Below are 20,846 nucleotides of genomic sequence, written 5' to 3' on the forward strand. Positions count from 1 at the left end.
CAACCGCTGTTTAAAATAAATTTTTATGCGATTTTTCTCGTAAAAAAGCGATAATATTCCGACCGGGAAACCCTGTTTACGTTCAAAGACAGAGAAAATAAAAACATGGTGTCGCCTCGTGCACGCGCCTCAGTCTTATTGTCCTCTGATCGACCACTATCCAAATGCGCTAATGTTTTTCAGCCAGGGGCTCCAAAGACATCATTCATCGGTTTGCCGCCTTCTGAGAGCCTATGGGAGCCGTAGGAAGTGTCAGGTTACAGCAGAGATCCTCAGTTTTCAATAAAGAGAGTGTAGAAGCCCAAGAAATGGTCAGAGACGGCACTTCCTGTAAGGAATCTTCTCAGGTTTTTGCCTGCCATATGAGTTCTGTTATACTCACAGACACCATTCAAACAGTTTTAGAAACTTTAGGGTGTTTTCTATCCAAAGCCAATAATTATATGCATATTCTAGTTTCTGGGCAGTAGTAATAACCAGATTAAATCGGGTACGCTTTTTATCCGGCCGTGTAAATACTGCCCCCTATCCCCAACAGGATATTCTAGTTTCTGGGCAGTAGTAATAACCGGATTAAATTGGGTACGTTTTTTATCCGGCCGTGCAAATACTGCCCCCTATCCCCAACAGGTTAAAAAAGTTTTAAAAACTGAGGTAAACCACAAAAACCTGAAAAAACAAAACCAAGAAAATGGAATTTGGAAAAAACAGTGGGCAAAAAAATTAAAAATGGATTGTAGCCCTTTCCTTCAGTCAATTACCAAAATAGCTCTCTTTGGCCTCATGGGTGGAATGTTATTCATATTTTTTTATTTTTGGGGGGTGAAAATCTGGTGTTTCTATGTCAAAAAGTTTTGTTATATTTCAGTCTTCCGTGATGTATATAAAGTGTAATAGTGGGATGCAAACTCATAATTGAATACATTTCAGCTCTATATCGGACAGCCCATAACCATGAGGTGAGGTGTATACTGGTTTTAAAGCCTATTTTTTTAAGACTACCAAGAATCACTCTGTGTGACCCTGATTTAGCCCACTGCAGTAAAATTATGAAAATGCCCTGCCAACATGTTTTGCTGTGTGTGACTGTGTGTCATCTTAAGAGTTTGTGTCATCCTGCAGCACAGCATTTTGGGGGAATTTTAGGTCAGGTCCAATATTGACTATGCACCCAAGAGGGAAAGAGGTTGGGACATCCTAGAAATGTTTTAGTGAAGTATAATATAATATTGCGACTTACAGTCAAGCGTGAATACATTTTTACGTATGGGTAGTCCCGGGAATTGAACCCAATATCCTGGCTTTGCAACGCTCTACCAAAATGCATGACAGGGTTATAAATGCTTTGTGAAGGCCTTTATTATGCAGTGGTTATCACACCCTTTATAAAGCAAGGCTTATGTCACATTTGACATTGGTGGTTATTTCACGCAGTTATGCCACATTTATGAACAATGTCATATGGTTATCAATTATTTGTAACACATTTATGTAGTGTTTATGAAGGCTTTATGAAGCCTTTATAAGCTGCACATCATTTAAAAAACATTTTTGAACAGACAGAAACTCTCTGTACTCCCTCGTCTTTCTCAGTAACTTTCCAGACAGATAGTTTGTTCCCCTTAATAAATACATTCTTATATAGTGCCAGTAATACAGTAAGTATATTTCACGTTAGAACCCAACAGTGGCAATCATGTTTCTCTTTGTTTACAGCATGTGTTACAGTCTAAGAGTAGTGTTGCCAATGAGCTATGACCTATTGTGATTGTATGTGCCATGTACAGTGTATTCAGACAGCATTTATTGAACTTGAAAAACAGAAATAGCTCACTTACTGTACATAAGTATTCACACCCCTGAGTCAATACTTTGTATAAGTACTTTTGCAGGTGATTACAGGTTTGAGTTGTCTTGGATATGGCTGTAACAGCTTTGCACATCTGTATTCGGGTATTTTCTCCCATTTTTCCTTGTAGATTTTCTCAAGCTCTGTTAATTTAGATGGGGAGTGGTGGTAAACAGCAAATATCAAGTCTTTCCACAGATTTTCAATGGGATCCAAGTCTGAGCTTCTGTCTGGCCACTCTCCCATGAAGCCCAGATTGGTGAAGTGCTGTAGAGACTGTTGTCTTTCTGGCAGGTGATCCCATTTTATAATTATTTTACCTATACTTAACTTGGCAAGTCAGTTAAGAACAAATTCTTATTTACAATGTTGGCCTAGGAACAGTGGGTTAACTGCCTTGTTCAGGGGCAGAATGACATATTTTGACATTTGCTGCTCGGGGATTCGATCCACCAACCTTTCGGTTACTAGCCCAACGCTCTAACCACTAGGCTACATGCCGCTCCTCATCTCAGACAAGGAACTCTGTAGTTCTGTCAGAGTGGTCAATGGGTTCTTGGTCACCTCCCTGACCAATGTCCTTCTTGCCCAGTTGCTCACTTTGGCCGGATGTCCAGCTCTAGGCAGAGACTGGGTAGTTCCATATGTTTTCAATTTCCCAATGATGGAGACCACTGCTCTTGGAAATTTTCAAAACTCTAGGAATGGTTTTATACCCTTCCCCAGATATATGCCTCATCACAATTCGATCTCGGAGATCTACGGACGTCATGGTATAGTTTCTGCTCTGACATGCACTGTCAACAGTGGGACCTTACATAGACATGTGTGTTTCTTTCTAAATCATGTCAACAAATAATAATAATAATAGAATACAATCAATTTTGAATTCATGCTGTACCACAACGAAATGTGGAATAAGTCAAAGGGTATGAATACTTTCTGAAGGCACTGTATGTTGTAAGTTGCATGTCAGTACATGTTACAGTGAGGTTCATAATACAAATAAACTTGTCTCCTTCCTTTAGGCTGAGCAGGACAATGGCCACCCCCTCCCAGCGTATGCTGACTTGATCATTGATATCCTGGATGAGAACAACCAGGCTCCATACTTCCAGTTCCAATCCTACCAGGGATACGTCAGCGAGTCCTCCCTAGTGGGAACCACCATCTCTGCCAGCTCCAACCTCACTGCCCCCCTGGGCATCATTGCCCTGGACAACGACATTGAGGAGGTATGGGAAAGTGCGCGTAAACAGACACAGACTCAGAAGTGAACACACACATAAACAATCTTGTACAACCAACCTTGTGGGGACACACATTTCAATCCCATTCAAAGTCCAATTTTCCCTAACCCCTAAACCTAACACTAATCTTAACCCTAAAACTAACCCTAGCTCCTAACCCTAAACCTAATTCTAACCCTAACACTAATTTTAATTCTAACCTTAACCCTAAACCCCCTAGAAATAGCATTTGACCTTGTGGGGACTAACAAAATGTCCGTAGTTCGTCAATTTTTTGTTGTTTACTATTCTTGTGGGGACTTCTGTTACGTTACAGGTTATTCTAAAATGGATTAACCTCTCTAGGGCCGGCGGGACGAAATCGTCCCACCTACGTAACAGCCAGTGGAATCCTGTGGCGCGTTATTCAAATACCTTAGAAATGCTATTACTTCAATTTCTCAAACATATGACTATTTTACAGCATTTTAAAGACAAGACTCTCGTTAATCTAACCACACTGTCCAATTTCAAAAAGGCTTTACAACGAAAGCAAAACATTAGATTATGTCAGTAGAGTACCCAGCCAGAAATAATCAGACACCCATTTTTCAAGCTAGCATATAATGTCACAAAAACCCAGAAGACAGCTAAATGCAGCACTAACCTTTGATGATCTTCATCAGATGACACACCTAGGACATTATGTTATACAATACATGCATGTTTTGTTCAATCAAGTTCATATTTATATCAAAAACCAGCTTTTTACATTAGCATGTGACGTTCAGAACTAGCATACCCCCCGCAAACTTCCGGTGAATTTACTAACAATTTACTAAATTACTCACGATAAACGTTCACAAAAAGCATAACAATTATTTTAAGAATTATAGATACAGAACTCCTCTATGCACTCGATATGTCCGATTTTAAAATAGCTTTTCGGTGAAAGCACATTTTGCAATATTCTCAGTAGATAGCCCGGCATCACAGGGATAGCTATTTAGACACCCAGCAAGTTTAGCACTCACCAAACTCAGATTTACTATAAGAAAAATGTTATTACCTTTGGTGTTCTTCGTCAGAATGTACTCCCGGGACTTCTACTTCAATAACAAATGTTGGTTTGGTCCCAAATAATCCATTGTTATATCCAAACAGCGGCGTTTTGTTAGTGCGTTCAAGACACTATCCGAAAGGGTAAAGAAGGGTGACGAGCACGGCGCATTTCGTGACAAAAAAAATCTAAATATTCCATTACCGTACTTCGAAGCATGTCAACCGCTGTTTAAAATCAATTTTTATGCAATTTTTCTCGTAAAAAAAATGATAATATTCCGACCGGGAATCTGTGTTTAGGTAAAAAGAGGAAAGAAAATAAAGCACGGGGTCAACTCGTGCATGCGCCTAAGCCCATTGTCCTCTGATCGGCCACTTGCCAAAAGCGTAAATGTGTTTCAGCCTGGGGCTGCCTCGATATCATTCAGCTTTTTCCCGGGCTCTGAGAGCCTATGGGAGCCGTAGGAAGTGTCACGTTACAGCAAAGATCCTCAGTCTTCAATAAAAAGAGCCAAGATGAACAACAACTTGTCAGACAGGTCACTTCCTGTATGGAATCTTCTCAGGTTTTTGCCTGCCATATGAGTTCTGTTATACTCACAGACACCATTCAAACAGTTTTAGAAACTTTAGGGTCTTGTCTATCCAAAGCCAATAATTATATGCATATTCTAGTTACTGGGCAGGAGTAGTAACCAGATTAAATCGGGTACGTTTTTTATCCGGCCGTGTCAATACTGCCACCTACCCCCAACAGGTGAAATACATTGTTTTCCTCAGCAATCTACAAACAATACCCCAGAATGACAAAGCAAAAACAGGTTTTTAGACATTTTAGCTAATTTATGATATATATTTTTTAAATAATGAAAATCCTTATTTACATAAGTATTCAGACCCTTTGCTATAAGACTCAAAATTGAACTCAGGTGCATCTTGTTTCCATTGATCATCCTTCAAATGTTTCTACAACTTGATTGGACTCCCCCTGTGGTAAATTCAATTGACTGGACATGATTTGGAAAGGCACACACCTGTCTATATAAGGTCCCACAGTTGACAGTGCATGTCAGAGCAAAAACCAAGCCATGAGGTTGAAGGAATTGTCCGTAGAGCTCCGAGACAGGACTATGTCAAGGCACAGATCTGGGGAAGGGTACCAAAAAATGTCTACAGCATTAAAGGTCACCAAGAACACAGTGGCCTCCATCATTCCTAAATGGAAGAAGTTTGGAACCACCATGACTTTTCCTAGAGCTGGCCGCCCGGTCAAACTGAGGTAGAGTTCTTCTGTGGAGATGGGCGAACCTTCCAGAAGGACAACCATCTCTGCAGCACCACCAATCAGGCCTTTATGGTTGAGTGGCCAGACAAAAGCCAATCCTCAGTAAAAGGCACATGACAGCCCGCTTGGAGTTTGCCAAAAGGCATCTAAAGACTCTCAGACCATGAGAAACAATATTCTCTGGTCTAATGAAACAAAGATTGAACACCTTGGACTGAATGCCAAGCGTCGTGTCTGGAGGAAAGTAGTGTAGTGGAGCTAGTCGTACCCCTTGACTTATTCCACATTTTGTTGTGTTACAGCCTGATAATGCCAAATAATTGCCAAAAAATGGAAAATGAAATACAGAAATATCTAATTTACATAAGTTTTCACTCCCCTGAGTCAATATGTTTTAAAAGCACATTTGGTGTCTTTTTGGGTAAGTTTCTGAGTTTTCCACTCCTGGAGTGTGCAATATTTGCCCATTTTCAAAATGATCTGTCAAATTGATTAGTGATCATTGCTAGAGAACCATTTTCAGATCTTGCCATAGATTTCAAGTAGATTTAAGTCATAACTGTAACTTAGCCAATCAGGAACATTCACTCTCATCTTAGTAATCAACTCCAGTGTAGATTTGGCCATGTGTTATTGTCCTGCTGAAAGGTAAATTCATCTCCCAGTGTCTGGTGGAAAGCAGACTGAACCATGTTTTTCTCTAGAGTTTTGCCTGTACTTATCTCCATTCCGTTAATTTTCTATCTTGAAAAACTCCCCAGATTACAAGCATATCCATAACATCATGGACCCAATACTATGGTTGAAAATATGGAGAGCAATATTCAGTAATGTGTTGGATGTATTTGCCCCAAACATAACACTTTGTATTCTGGACAAAATGTTGATTGCTTTGCCACATTCTTTGCAGTTTTACTTTAGTGCCTTGTTGCAAACAGGATGCATGTTTTGGATTTTTTTTTTCTTTGTGGGCTTCCTTCTTTTCACTATGTCAATTAGGTTAGTATTGTAGAGTAACTTCAATGTTGTTGATCCATCCTCAGTTTTCTCCCATCACAACTCTGTAACTGATTTAAGTTACCATTGGCCTCATGGTGAAACCTCTCAGCGGTTTCCTTCCTCTCCAGCAACTGAATTAGGAAGGACACCTGTATCTTTTTAGTGACTGGGTGTATTGGTACACCCTCCAATGTGTAATTAATAACGTCCCCATGCTCAAAGGGATATTAAATGTCTGTTTTTTGTTTTTTATCCATCTACCAAAAGGTGTCCTTCTTTGCAAGCCATTGGAAAACTTCCATGGTCTTTGTGGTTGAAATTCACTGCTCAACTGAGGGGCCTTACATATAACTGTATGTGTTGGGTACTGCCTGCAGCACACCACCCTGCATCGCACTGTTGGCTTGCCTTTGAAGCTAAGCAGGGTTGACCCTGGTTGGTCCCTGGATGGGAGAACATATGCTGCTGGAAGTGGTGTTGACGGTCCAGTAGGAGGGACTCTTTCCTCTGACAAAAAACAACAACACCCCAATGCCCCAGGACAGTGATTGCCCTGTGTAAAGGTGCTGGGCATTGCCCTGTGTAAAGGTGCTGGGCTTTCAATTGGATGTTAAATGGGTGTCCTGATTCTCTGTGGTCATTAATGATCCCAAGACAATTATCATAATAGTAGGGGTGTTGGCTAAATTCCCAATCTGACCCTCATACCATCATGGCAAACTAATCATCCCCAGCTTCTAATTGGCTCCTCTGTCACTATTCCCCAGGTCGTTACTGTAAATGAAAATGTGTTCTTAGTCAGCATACCTGGTAAAATTAGGGTGTGAATCCTTTCTGATCAGTTAATATGGCTGATGGACCAGATCTGAGGAAGTGTTTCCCTCAACATATTTCCCTCAACATTTCTATGGATGGATTTTGGCTTGGCATGCCTCATAATATGAAGTAAAATGTCCACGTTTCAAACAATGAAGGAAAATGAAAATATAAATGCTGATAGGCCTAACCATCTTCTGGTAGAAGGAAAGGCTTTCCCAAAAAACTAAATTTAACCTCAATTTAATATAACTAGCTACAAAGTAGCCTATGCCTACCTGGCAGAATGATATCATGATTATTTGCATCAATCCAGTGGCTATTTCTTTTCATGTGCTCTACAGAAACACTGATAACAAACCAACAGTGCTAGGTGACTGCACACTTGAATTAAAATGTAACTACACAAACAAAATGTCTTAGATTTTTCCCATTCCTCAAAGTGGTCTCCTGATTTAAGTATTGTTGTGGACGTAGAACATCCAATCTTGTGAATTTCTGACTCAGTTGACAACCTCTTTTATCTTTTTAAATTTTAGGCCTACTAATTTATTAGCCTACTTGCACAGTACAGCTTGGGTCGGCCTGACTGTGAAATACGAATATGGGATTTATCATTTTACTGTAGGTCATTCAGAGTACATGTCACTGTTTCTCATAGAATTCTAAACACAAGGCGTCATTCCTTCGCATGGCGGGCAGTTTGGAATTTTTTTGGCAACATTTTAGTATACCCACTTCTCCAGGCACCACTACTGTATTATCACTGTTGCTGCTTTGTCTATTTGTTGTACCTGGTTCAAACAGGTAATGTATTTGTTGTACCTGGCCACCTGTAGGGAATATAGTGTTTTTTGGTGCTGTGATGACTAAAAGTTTGCCTTTAGGTTTTACTCTACTGCATGGTGTGTGTTCAAACCTCTTTCAATTCTTTCAGATGTGTGGCTTTGTTTCCCTCCAATGATCCCTGTCTTTATAGACAAGTCTAATGTGTTTGTATTTTGCCGTGTGTGCTTGTTTTTCTAGTCAAGTAAAAAAAAATATTTTAGTGGATAAATACACAGATCCCACAATACATTGAGTACATTCAGTGTGTGTGTATGTGTGTGTGTGTGTGTGTTTCTTCGGTTTTACTATCCTTGTGGGGAGCAGAAGTACTCACAAGGATAGTAAAGGAAGGACATTTTGGACAAGTGGGAACATTTCACAAGTCCCCACAAGGAAAAAGGCTATTTTAGGCTCAGGGGTTAAGTTTAGGGTTAGGGATATAATTAGAATTAGGAGTTATGTTTAGGGTCAATAGTTAGGGGGAGGTTCAGAGTTAGGGGTTTGGGGTTCAGGTTAGGGTTAGGTTAAGGGTTAGGTTAGCAGTTAGGGGAAAGTAGGATTTTGAATTGGAATCAATTGTTTGGTCCCCCACAAGGACAGTAAAACAAACGTGTGTGTGTGTGTGTGTGTGTGTGTGTGTGTGTGTGTGTGTGTGTTGAGGTGAGGATTCTGAAACGCTCACTATTTCAAACAGGCGCTGACAGGAATGGGTTTTCTAAGCAACTCAACAGCATTTAAATGGACGAAAAACAAACATTGAGACACACCAGGATACACACACCAGGATACAAGTTGCTCCACTCTGTTTGTGTTTTTGTCACCAGGACATTTATCTTTGTGTTGATGATGTTGAAAAGAATGTATTCATAATTTCCTCAGATGACACCTAACACATTAAGCTCCCCCACAGCCTGCCTGTCTCTCTCTCTCTCTCTCTCTCTCTCTCTCTCTCTCTCTCTCTCTCTCTCTCTCTCTCTCTCTCTCTCTCTCTCTCTCTCTCTCTCTCTCTCTCTCTCTCTCTCTCTCTCTCTCTCTCTCTCTCTCTCTCTCTCTCCCTTTCTCTCAGCAGGGTGAGATTAATAGAACACTGCACTTTGCAGCTCTAAAACAGATCAATGGGCAAAGAAGTGTGGATGTTTAGCAGACAGGCAGGCCCTTAATGACTGACATGAATCAACCTAACAACCCAAGCCTACTTCAATCTCCCTTGTACCAACAGGAAATTAAGTTGATTTGTTTGGGAAGTTATAAAACAGTATTGAAGTGTTTCTATTATCTAGCTATGTGTCCCTACTTTTAGGCCACATTACTCCCTAGGCCTACTCCGTTTTATATTCATATCGACAGATCACATACAAGATTGATATTAAGGCATCACATTAACAATTATACACAATGTTATACTTTCAAACGGCTCTACTATATAGTACAGTATGCTGAGAAACGCCTAGGTTTTTGTAACCTTTCACATACTGCATACTGTAGCTTGTGGCCAGAGCCACAATGAAACACTTACAATTGCAGTGCGGGGGTATAGAATCATAGGATTTCTTAGAATTTCCTCAAAGCCTTCCCCTTTTCTCAGTACTGTGTTCTCAGTACTATGTTGTCTTTGTCAGCAGGCTGACTTGTTTTGTCTCTAATAGTTTTTCTTCAGTGGCATGGCTGCCGACTTGAGTAAGGTCATGTCACCGTGGTAACATTCTTTTCTCCGATGGCTTTTCTTTTTGTAGAGCAAAGACCCCCTGGTGACAGTGACTCTGGACGACTTGAGCACCACCTTTGACATAACCCCGACCGGCATCACCCGCTACCTCAGACTGCTCAAACCCGTGGACAGAGAGAAGCAGATGACCTACACCTTCATGGTAGGCTTCGATCCAACCTCATCCACACATATTACCAAGTAACCTTTGGAACCCTTTGGAGATGGAATTAGCTCTTTTGGATCTTGCAACCAAAGGTCCTAGTGTGCACCCGTCCGTGAGGGGGGTTGTAGTGGTGTGTGTGTGTGTGTGTGTGTGTGTGTGTGTGTGTGTGTGTGTGTGTGTACATGGACTTGTTCCGGTGATAATACACTGTAGTAATGATATGCAGATATAGGCTTTAATCGTTGCCCTACTGTCATTGGAATGATCCGTATGTCACGTTCTGACCATAGAAAGCTTGTATTTTCTATGGCAGAGTAGGTCAGGGCGTGACAGGGGGTTTTGTCTAGTTTATTTATTCCTATGTTGGTTCTAGTTTCTTTTTTCTATGTTGGGGATTTTGTCTAGTTTCTGTATTTCACTGTGGGGTTCTAGTTTCTGTATTTCTATGTTTTTTTGGGGGGGGGATGATCGTTGTCTCTAATTGGGGATCATATTTAAGTTGTTGGTTTTCCCACTAGGTTTTGTGGGAGATTATTTTGAGTAAGTGTATGTTGCACCTCTTCGTCACGGTTTGTTGTTTTGGTCATTAGTTTATTTGTATGTCGTGCATAGTTTCACAGTTATAATAAAATGTGGAACGATACACACGCTGCGCTTTGGTACCATTCTTCAGACAGCCGTGACACCGTACTTATGAAAGGCAGCACGTCATTAAAGTTAAAACTGCTCTCTCATGTGTCTGATGATGTGTTTCACTCCATCGCCCTCCCCAAGAATCAACGTCCCTCAAAGGAATCTTCCTCCAGTGTAGCCCTTTCTTGCAGTCAATGACCAAAAGCGCCCCGTTTTGGGTCATGGTTGGAATATTATTAATATTTTTTTAATAATAATCACAAAATATATATAAACAATGAAAAAAAGGTGTTTCTCTGTCAAACAGCTCTGTTATTTTTCAGTCTTCTGTGATGTATATAAAGTGTAATATTAGGATGCAAACTCAAAATTGAATACATTTCAACTCTATATCTGACATGGTACAGGTGTGTGAGGTGTATGCTTTTTGGTTCAAAGTAGATTTGTTTAAGACCACCAATAATTACTCTGTGTGGCCCTGATTTAACCTCCCACTTTAGCCTCCCACTTGGTTTTTCCTTTATTTTGGCAGTTACATGTACATCTGATGTCATTATCAGACCTGGGTTCAAATAGTATTGTTTTCTTTAAAGTACTTAAGTTGCACTTGATTGAGTTTAACTGGTGCTATCAGAGTAAATAGTAACAAATAAAGTATTTTTTTACTGCTCTCTTTTACTGCTGCTCTCTGTTATCCTGTGTGTAGATGATGGCATCAGATGGGATACAGGAGAGCACCCGGGTGACAGTCAACATCCTGGTGATTGATGCCAATGACAACACTCCCACCTTCGGCGAAGTCTCTGACACCGTTGAGGTGTTCACTGATATGCAGCCAGGAAAAACAGTACTGCAGGTAATTAGCACATCTCTGTCTATCTTCCTGTCCCCCTTTCTCTTTGTCTTTCTCTCCTCTTTCTCCCTTTCTGTGTCTCTCCCTTATTTTTCTCTCACTTTTTCTCTCTTTTGGTGTCTCTCCCTCTCCCTTCCCTCTCTCTCTTCCTCTCTGTGTATCTCTCACTATCTCTCTCTCTTTCTCTCTCGGGCCCAGTTTCCGCACACAATCCAGTACCTTAGATCAACAGTCCAAGCCCCAGAACAATCCACTCTTTCTTTGATCAGAGCTGATGACTCAAGAACAATCTTGTTTCTTACAACAGTAGTCAGGACTCAAATACTATTAGCTCAGTATTGATATGACTCAACGTAATACACTACCATGGGTCAACAGTTAGGACTCCAAATCAATCTCCTATCCTATAACAACAATGGTCACTGTAAATCCCTGACTGAAATAGCTCCAAGGAGAGTCTGTTGTCTAGTTTGTCGTCATATGTCTGAATGGATTGCAGAGTTTATTTACTTTGACTCAGATTCTAGTTTGATTGGTTTGAAGGTTTGGGGTTGGGTTTGGTGTTTGTGTGTGTGTGTGTGTGTGTGTGTCTGTGCACATGCATGTGCATGTGCGTGCATGTGCTTGTGTTTCGAGTCAAATTGTTTACAGCAGGAAGTCCCCTCGTTGACATATCTGGTTTTATGGAGTTCGTTCAGCAACAGTGTGCGTTTGTCTCTCATTTGGTAGGCAGAGCATGATTTCCCATCTTACAGTCTCTCAGCACACAATCACAAAAAAAATGTCAGACACATAAAAGGTCAAGTTTAATCTGTGTTTAAAATCATCCGCCCAGCCCAGCTGAAAGGAGGCCAGCGGTCAAGTGGCGGCCGGTACAATCACTTAACCTGTTTTTATAAGCCATTTATATGAGTCTCCGGGCCTCTAAGGATGAAGGTTTAATTGATGCTGCTATTTCATATCTTAGACATTACAGCTCTATATTAAAAAAAGAGTTCATAAAGCCTGGCTAAGGATGCTGTGAGTTGTAAATGGTGGGGTGTCCAAATTAATTAGCTGGAAGGGAAGGGTGGGTGTTTCATTTTTGAGATATCACTGCATGTTTCTAAGATCTATATCTTTCGTGTGTACAGACTCCATTCGGAAAGTATTCAGACCCCTTGTTACGTTACAGCCTTACTCAAAAATCCTCAGCAATCTACACACAACACCCCATAATGAAAGAGTGAAAAAAATGATTTTATACATTTTTGCTAATTTATTGAAAACAAAAAAACTGAAACACCTTATTTGCGAAGGCATTGTATTTAAATATATTTACATTTGAATCAACAAGCCCACACGATTAGACTGAGCATTTCAATGGCAAAAGGAAGCTCAGGAAAATAAATTAAAAAAATATATTTGTAGTTACTTTCATGAAATAAACACACAGTAAAAAACTGAATAGGAGCTTTAATAGATTAATCATTCTCACTAATAAATTCATAAAGGTCACTACATTTGCATCAATATTTTAGGAGGGAGGAGAAGTTGTTTACTGTAGCAGTTACAAAAGGTCAGTAGTTTTTGTAAACATTACACACAGCTTACAAGAGCACCCTCTGGTAAATGTCACTCAAATCATATGACTGCCCTTTACACAAAACAGGTCATGATTTGAAAAGGTAATACAATTTTACTGAATTAGATGTCTGTGTTTCCTCCACCATTACAAAGACAGGAGGGACCCTCCCACAAATTATTATTGCCCCCCTACCTACAAGCATTTTCAACGCAGTTCAGTAAATTGAATAGTTGGCGGCTTTGAATGTTTTAGGGCCTTCCACACCGTGCAGAAATGCACTGTAACACTGAATTCTTCCTCTTTCAAAGACTCCATCTCTCTCTCTCTCTCAGCTAAAAGCATTGGATGCTGATGAGGGGTTAAATGGACTTGTGACCTATGAGATACTTGCCGGAGCACAAGGGGATTTCATCATCAATAACCGCACTGGACAAATCACCATCGCACCCAGGACAGCTCTTAGCATGGGTCATTCTTATGCCCTCACAGTGAAGGCCACCGACAACGCACCAGATAGCCAGAGAAGGTACAGTAATTTAATCCAATCATCTTTTCATCTATTTGTTCATTTAGCCTTTAATTTGCTCAATCACACCTTTAATTTATTAATGTGTTTATTAAAAGGACTGTATCCCTTGGATATCCTCAGTAATATCCATGCATGATTTAGGTGATGTTTGAGGTAAAATCTTGATTCAGACCTCAGTTTCTTACTCAGTTTTTCATTTTTCATACTTATTCAGGTAAAGTTGCAATATGTCACTTTTTGGGGGATCCAAACAAATTCACATGGAAATCTGATTTATATATCTGTCATTCTCATTGAAGGCAAGTCTAAGAAGCGGTAAATCTGTTCTGTGTGTGCTATTTCTATTCTTCCCGTTCTTAAGTTTCATGTTTGCATCTTTTACTTGTATTTTTTTACACCAGCTTCAAACAGCTGAAAATACAATATTTTAGGTTATTAAAAATATATTTCACAGTGGTTTAGATGGTACAATGATTCTCTACACTATGCATTGCTTGTTTTGTCACGTGAACTGAAATTAGCCGAACTATTCAAATTTTAGCAACCAGGAAATGGCTGAGTGATTTCTGCATATTGCACCTTTAATCATGTATTCAATTATACCTTAATTCATTCTGGCATTCATTCATTTATTGATCCATCTCATTCCGTCATTGTTCCATTTGATTGTTTATTCATACTGTGCAGTTACATGCAGGTCTGTTAAATTCATGCATATAGAATCATTGTAATATTTATTGAATGCATGTGCATATTGCTGTATCCGCATACAGCCTCTTACAGATTTGCCTGACCATTGAGACAAGCTGTTTACAGTGGCTTGCGAAAGTATTCACCCCCCTTGTTGTTTTTCCTATTTCGTTGCCTTACAACCTGGATTTAAAATAGATTTTTTTTTTTGGGGGGGGGTTGTATCATGTGATTTACACAACAGGCCTACCACTTTAAAGATGCAAAATATTTTTTATTGTGAAACAAACAAGAAATAATACAAAAAACTGAAAACTTGAGTGTGCACAACTATTCACCTCCCCAAACCCAATACTTTGTAGAGAGACATTTTGCAGCAAATTACAGCTACAATTCTCTTGGGGTATGTCTCTATAAGCTTGGCACATCTAGCCACTGGGATTTTTGCCCATTCTTCAAGGCAAAACTTATCCAGCTCATTCAAGTTGGATGGGTTCCGCTGGTGTACAGCAATCTTTAAGTCATACCACAGATTCTCAATTGGATTGAGGTCTGGCCTTTGACTAGACCATTCCAATACATGTAAATGTTTCCCCTTAAACCACTCGAGTGTAGCTTTAGCAGTATTCTTAGGGTCATTGTCGTGCTGGAAGGTGAACCTCTGTCCCAGTCTCAAATCTCTGGAAGACTGAAACAGGTTTCCCTCAAGAATTTCCCGGTATTTAGCACCATCCATCATTCCATCAATTCTGACCATTTTCCCAGTCCCTGTTGATGAAAAACATCCCCACAGCATGATGCTGCCACCACCATGCTTCACTGTGGGGATGATGTTCTCGGGGTGATGGAAGGTGTTGGGTTTGTGCCAGACAGTGTTTTCCTTGATGGCCAAAAAGCTCAATTTAGTCTCATCTGACCAAAGTACCTTCTTCCATATGTTTGGGGAGTCTCCCACATGCCTTTTGGCAAACACCAAACGTGTTTGCTTCTTTTTTTCTTTAAACAATGGCGTTTTCTTCTGCCCACTCTTCCGTAAAGCCCAGCTCTGTGGAGTGTACGACTTGAAGTGGTCCTATGGACAGATACTCCAATCTCCGCTGTGGAGCTTTGCAGCTCATTCAGGGTTATCTTTGGTCTCTTTGTTGCATCTCTGATTAATGCCCTCCGTGCCTGGTCCGTGAGTTTTGGTGGGTGGCCCTCTCTTGGCAGGTTTGTTGTGGTGCCATTTTCTTTCAATTTTTAAATAATGGATTTAATGGTGCTCCATGGGATGTTCAAAGTTTCTGATCTTTTTTTATAACCCAACCCTGATCTGTACTTCTTCACAACTTTGTCCCTGACCTGTTTGAAGAGCTCCTTGGTCTTCATGGTGCCGCTTGCTTGGTGGTGCCCCTTGCTTAGTGGTGTTGCAGACTCTGGGGCCTTTCAGAACAGGTGTATATATACTGAGATCATGTGACAGATCATGTGACACTTAAATAAAGTCCACCTGTGTGCAATCTAACAAATTATGTGACTTCTGGAGGTAATTGGTTGCACCAGGTCTTATTTAGGAGCTTCATAGCAAAGGGGGTGAATACATATGCACACACCACTTTTCTGTTTTTTCTGTTTTATAATTTTTTGAAACAAGTTATTTTTTTCATTTCACTTCACCAATTTGGACTATTTTGTATATATATAATTGCCCTATATTTAGTGCCATTGATAATTCCTTAAATTCTGACCAGTTTCACAGTCCCTGTTGATTAAAAACATCCCCACAGCATGATGCTGCCACCACCATGCTTCACTGTTCTCGGGGTGATGAGAGGTGTTGGGTTTGCACCAGACATAGCATTTTCCTTATTTGCCAAAAAGTTTAATTTTAGTATAATCTGACCAGAGTACCTTCTTCCATATTTTTGGGGAGTCTCCCTCATGTTTGCTTATTTTTTTCTTTAAGCAATGGCTTTTTTCTGGCCACTCTTCTGTAAAGCCCAGCTCTGGAGTGTACAGCTTAAAGTGGTCTGATGGACAGATACTCCAATCTCTGCTATGGAGCTTTGCAGCTCCTTCAAGGTTATCGTTGGTGTCTTTGTTGCCTCTCTGCTTAAAACCTCTTGGGGCTAGGTGGGACGCTAGCGTGCCACCCGTGGTGCACTCCATCAACAGCAGGTGCATTTCAAGAGCGGCAAATTTGAATCCAAATAAATGTCAAAATTCAAATTTTTCAAAAATACAACTATTTTACACCATTTGAAAGATAAACATCTCCTTAATCTAACCACGTTTTACGATTTCAAAAAGGTTTTACGGCGAAAGCATAAATTTAGAGTATGTTAGGACAGTACATTTACAAGAGTTGTGTGTAATGTTTTGTCAAGTCAAAGACAGGGTCACCAAAACCATAAAACCAGCTAAAATGATGCACTAACCTTTTACAATCTCCATCAGATGACACTCCTAGGACATTATGTTAGACAATGCATGCATTTTTAGTTCTATCAAGTTCATATTTATATCCAAAAACAGCGTTTTACTATGGCATTGATGTTGAGGAAATCGTTTCCCTCCAATAACCGGCAGTCAAGTCAGCGTCACAAATTAAATAATTAAAATTAGAAAACATTGGTAAAATATTATATTGTCATTTAAAGAATTATAGATTTACATCTCTTGAACTCAATCAACTTGCCAGATTTAAAAATAACCTTACTGGGAAATCACACTTTGCAATAATCTGAGCACTGCGCCCAGAAAAATACACGTTGCGATACAGACTAGACGTCATGTTGGGGAGATCTAAAATCGAAAATACTATGTAAATAATCCATTACCTTTGATTCTCTTCATCAGATGTCACTTCCAGGTATCACAGGTCCATAACGAATGTAGTTTTGTTCAAAAAAGCTCATCATTTATGTCCAAAAATCTCCGTCTCGTTAGCACATGATGTAAGCCAGCCGGACTTCTCGTCATGAACGAGGGGAAAAAATATATTTCCGTTCGTTCAAACATGTCAAACGTTGTATAGCATAAATCATTAGGGCCTTTTTAACCAGAACATGAATAATATTCAAGGTGGACGAATGCATACTCTTTTATAACGTATTGGAACGAGGGTACCCAACATGAACTCGCGCGCCAGGTGTCTAATGGGACATCATCGTTCCATGGCTCTTGTTCGGTCAGATCTCCCTCCAGAAGACTCAAAACACTTTGTAAAGGCTGGTGACATCTAGTGGAAGCAATAGGAAGTGCCAAAATATTCCTAAGCCCCTGTGTTTTTCAATGGGATAGGTTTAAAGGTAATACAACACATCAGGTATCCACTTCCTGTCAGAAAATGTCTCAGGGTTTTGCCTGCCAAATGAGTTCTGTTATACTCACAGACACCATTCAAACAGTTTTAGAAACTTTAGAGTGTTTTCTATCCATATATAATAAGTATATGCATATTCTAGTTACTGGGTAGGATTAGTAACCAGATTAAATCGGGTACATTTTTTTTATCCAGACGTGCAAATGCTGCCCCCTAGACCCAACAGGTTAATGCCATCCTTGCCTGGTCCGTGAGTTTTGGTGGGCAAACCTCTCTTGGCAGGTTTGTTGTGGTGCCATATTCTTTTCATTTTTTAATAATGGATTTAATGGTGCTCTGTGGGATGTTCAAAGTTTCTGATATTTTTTTATAACCCAACCCTGATCTGTACTTTTCCACAACTTTGTCCCTGACCTGTTTGGAGAGCTCCTTGGTCTTCATGGTGCCGCTTGCTTGGTGGTACCCTTTGCTTAGTGGTGTTGCAGACTGGAGCCTTTGAGATCATGTGACAGATCGTGTGACACTTAGATTGCACACAGGTGGACTTTATTTAACTAATTATGTGATTTCTGAAGGTAATTGGTTGCACCAGATCTTGTTTAGGGGCTTCATAGCAAAGGGGGTGAATATATATATGCACGCACCACTTTTCCGTATATTTTCTTTTTGAATTTTTTTAATTTTTTTTAAACAAGTTATTTTTTCAATTTCACTTCACCAATTTAACTGTATGTCCATTACATTCAATACAAATGAAAATCAATTTAAATTACAGGTTGTAATGCAACAAAATAGGGAAAACGTCAAGAGGGATGAATACTTTTGCAAGGCACTGTATAATCAAGTATCAGATTATCATTCTTACAGACATTAAAAACGTATCTTTGTCTTGAATTTCTGTTCCTTTTCAACTATTGTTAATAACGGTGTGAGTCGTTTGATGCAGTTCCTGTAATTGTTGCTTCATATTCCTCTTGGCAAGAAGCAAGTGAGCAGCAAACTATTTTAATAGTCTGTATAAGGTCATAACCATTTGTGTGAGGTGTATGCATAACCATGTTTGTGAGGTGTATACATAAGGCTACTCTGTGTACCGCTGATTTAGCCCACTGCAGTAAAAGGTTAAAGAACTTATGAAAAAGATTGGTGTGTTTTTTTCTCCACCTAATCATTGCAAGGGTTATTCAATGACAGACATGTATTTGTTTGAAATCTATCACCTGATAGTCATTTCAGAGAGACATATAATCATGTTTTGTTGCAAAATGCTATATATGCGTCTCTCTCAGAGAAATATGTAAGTAGTACTGCTATATTTTACAGTCAAATGTGACAACTCAATTTTTAATGAAGAACTGTACAAATTATACACTTGTGACATCAATATATATATATATATATATATATATATATAGTTTTACTAATCAGTGTAGTAATATGAGATCTGTATGTAAAATATTTACAATTTAGTCATTTAACAGATGCTCTTATCCAGAGCGACTTACATTTATTTAGTCCATTCATCTTAAGATCGCTAGGTGAGACAACATTTTTACATTTACATTTTAGTCATTTAGCAGATGCTCTTATCCAGAGCGACTTACAGTAGTGAATCCATACATTTTTTTTTTCGTACTGGACCCCCATGAGAATCGAACCCACAACCCTGGCGTTGCAAACACCACGCTCTACCAACTGAGCCACAGGGAAGCCCATATCACAGTCAAATATACAGGACACAAACATTCCATTCCAGCTAAACAATCGATATATTGCGTTTTGCAACAAAACACATTTTTTAAACCACATCTAAAAAACAGTAATAATTTACACACACATGAAGGTACCCATAAGCAATCATTTCTGTTGAAAAAACACAAATGTGATAAATTGGTGTATATAACGTTTTGGAATGAAACTCTTCACATGCAGACTGGCAGTTGACTTATCCACCTATCTTCTTCGAGTCTCTTTAAGCATGGTGTCCTTGTGGGAAGCCTGGAAAGTCATAACAACCACCAACACCATGATGAACCACCACTGTACTATTACTGTATGTGAATGCAACTGTGCAAAGAATGTTGTTGTATTGTTTGTATATCTATTGTATATTGTAAATATAACCTTTCCTTCCCCTCTCATATTGTTCTCCACCCCTACAGGAGTTCTATCACCACTGTGTACATCAAGGTGCTGCCCCCCAACAATCAGAGCCCCCCACGCTTCCCCCTCTTCACCTATGACCTAGAGGTCAGCGAGGCCATGAGGATAGGAGCTATCCTGCTCAACCTACAGGTGAGAGACACACAACTAGGGCTGTGGCGGTCACAACATTTTGTCAGGATAGCATACTCTGAGATGTCCTTATGTTAGGTCCTGATGTGGCTATGCCAAATGGCTATGAGCTACTCTAGTTCATTTAGCAGACAAGATTTGCATATAATTCCATGGCATTATTTTATAGCATGAAAAATACAATTGAACAAAGCTGAATAAAATATACATATTTTCTCTAAATTATTTGAGGGAGTGAGCACATGCGGCTGTTCTGTGTTGAGCAGTTAACAAAGAAATAGGTATTTTGTATCATCTACACTGGGAGTTGGGAAGCAAGTACAGGGAGTGAATATTTAATAAATAAAGGAACATGGAACAATACAAGGAACACGAATAGTGAACAGACATGACAGAGTCACTAACACCTAGGGAAAGAACCAAAGGGAGTGACAGCTGTAGGGAAGGTAATCAGGAAGATGATGGAGTCCAGGTGAGTCTGATGTGGCACTGGTGTGCGTAACGATGGTGACAGGTGTGCGCCGACCCATTGCCCTCGAGTGCCGAAGAGGGAGTATACGTGACAGTACCCCCTCCCTGACGTGCGGCTCCAGCCGCAGGACGCTGGCCAGAGGGATGGTCCCGGGGACCAGGAGCGGGCCGATCGCTTCTGTTGATGCATGGGAACCTTTCGAGCCAGCTGAGGCATGGGAGCCTGACGAACCGGCAGTGGCATGGGAGCCTGACGAACCGGCTGAGGCATGGGAGCCTGACGAACCTACTGAGGCAAGGGAGCCTGACGAACCGGCTGAGGCAAGGGAGCCTGACGAACCGGCTGAGGCAAGGGAGCCTGACGAACCGGCTGAGGCATGGGAGCCTGCCAATCCAACCGAGTCTTGTAAAACTTTAGTTGTTCTACAAACATTGGGCTATATACACTGCTCAAAAAAATAAAGGGAACACTAAAATAACACATCCTAGATCTGAATGAATGAAATAATCTTATTAAATACTTTTTTCTTTACATAGTTGAATGTGCTGACAACAAAATCACACA

General features: G+C 40.1%; 1 protein-coding gene across 1 annotated transcript in view; it reads left to right on the forward strand.

Annotated features, from left to right (window-relative positions):
* Positions 1-20,846, forward strand: part of LOC106607182 (protocadherin-15) — a 371,077-nt gene that overhangs the window by 150,362 nt on the left and 199,869 nt on the right. The window contains exons 11-15 of the mRNA XM_045720950.1: positions 2,878-3,084; positions 9,802-9,936; positions 11,279-11,428; positions 13,325-13,518; positions 19,678-19,810. Coding sequence (XP_045576906.1) covers positions 2,878-3,084; positions 9,802-9,936; positions 11,279-11,428; positions 13,325-13,518; positions 19,678-19,810 — 819 coding nt within the window. The remainder of the gene's footprint in view (positions 1-2,877; positions 3,085-9,801; positions 9,937-11,278; positions 11,429-13,324; positions 13,519-19,677; positions 19,811-20,846) is intronic.

This window comes from Salmo salar, chromosome ssa01 (genome assembly GCF_905237065.1).
Source record: "Salmo salar chromosome ssa01, Ssal_v3.1, whole genome shotgun sequence".
Classification (NCBI taxonomy): Eukaryota; Metazoa; Chordata; class Actinopteri; order Salmoniformes; family Salmonidae; genus Salmo; species Salmo salar.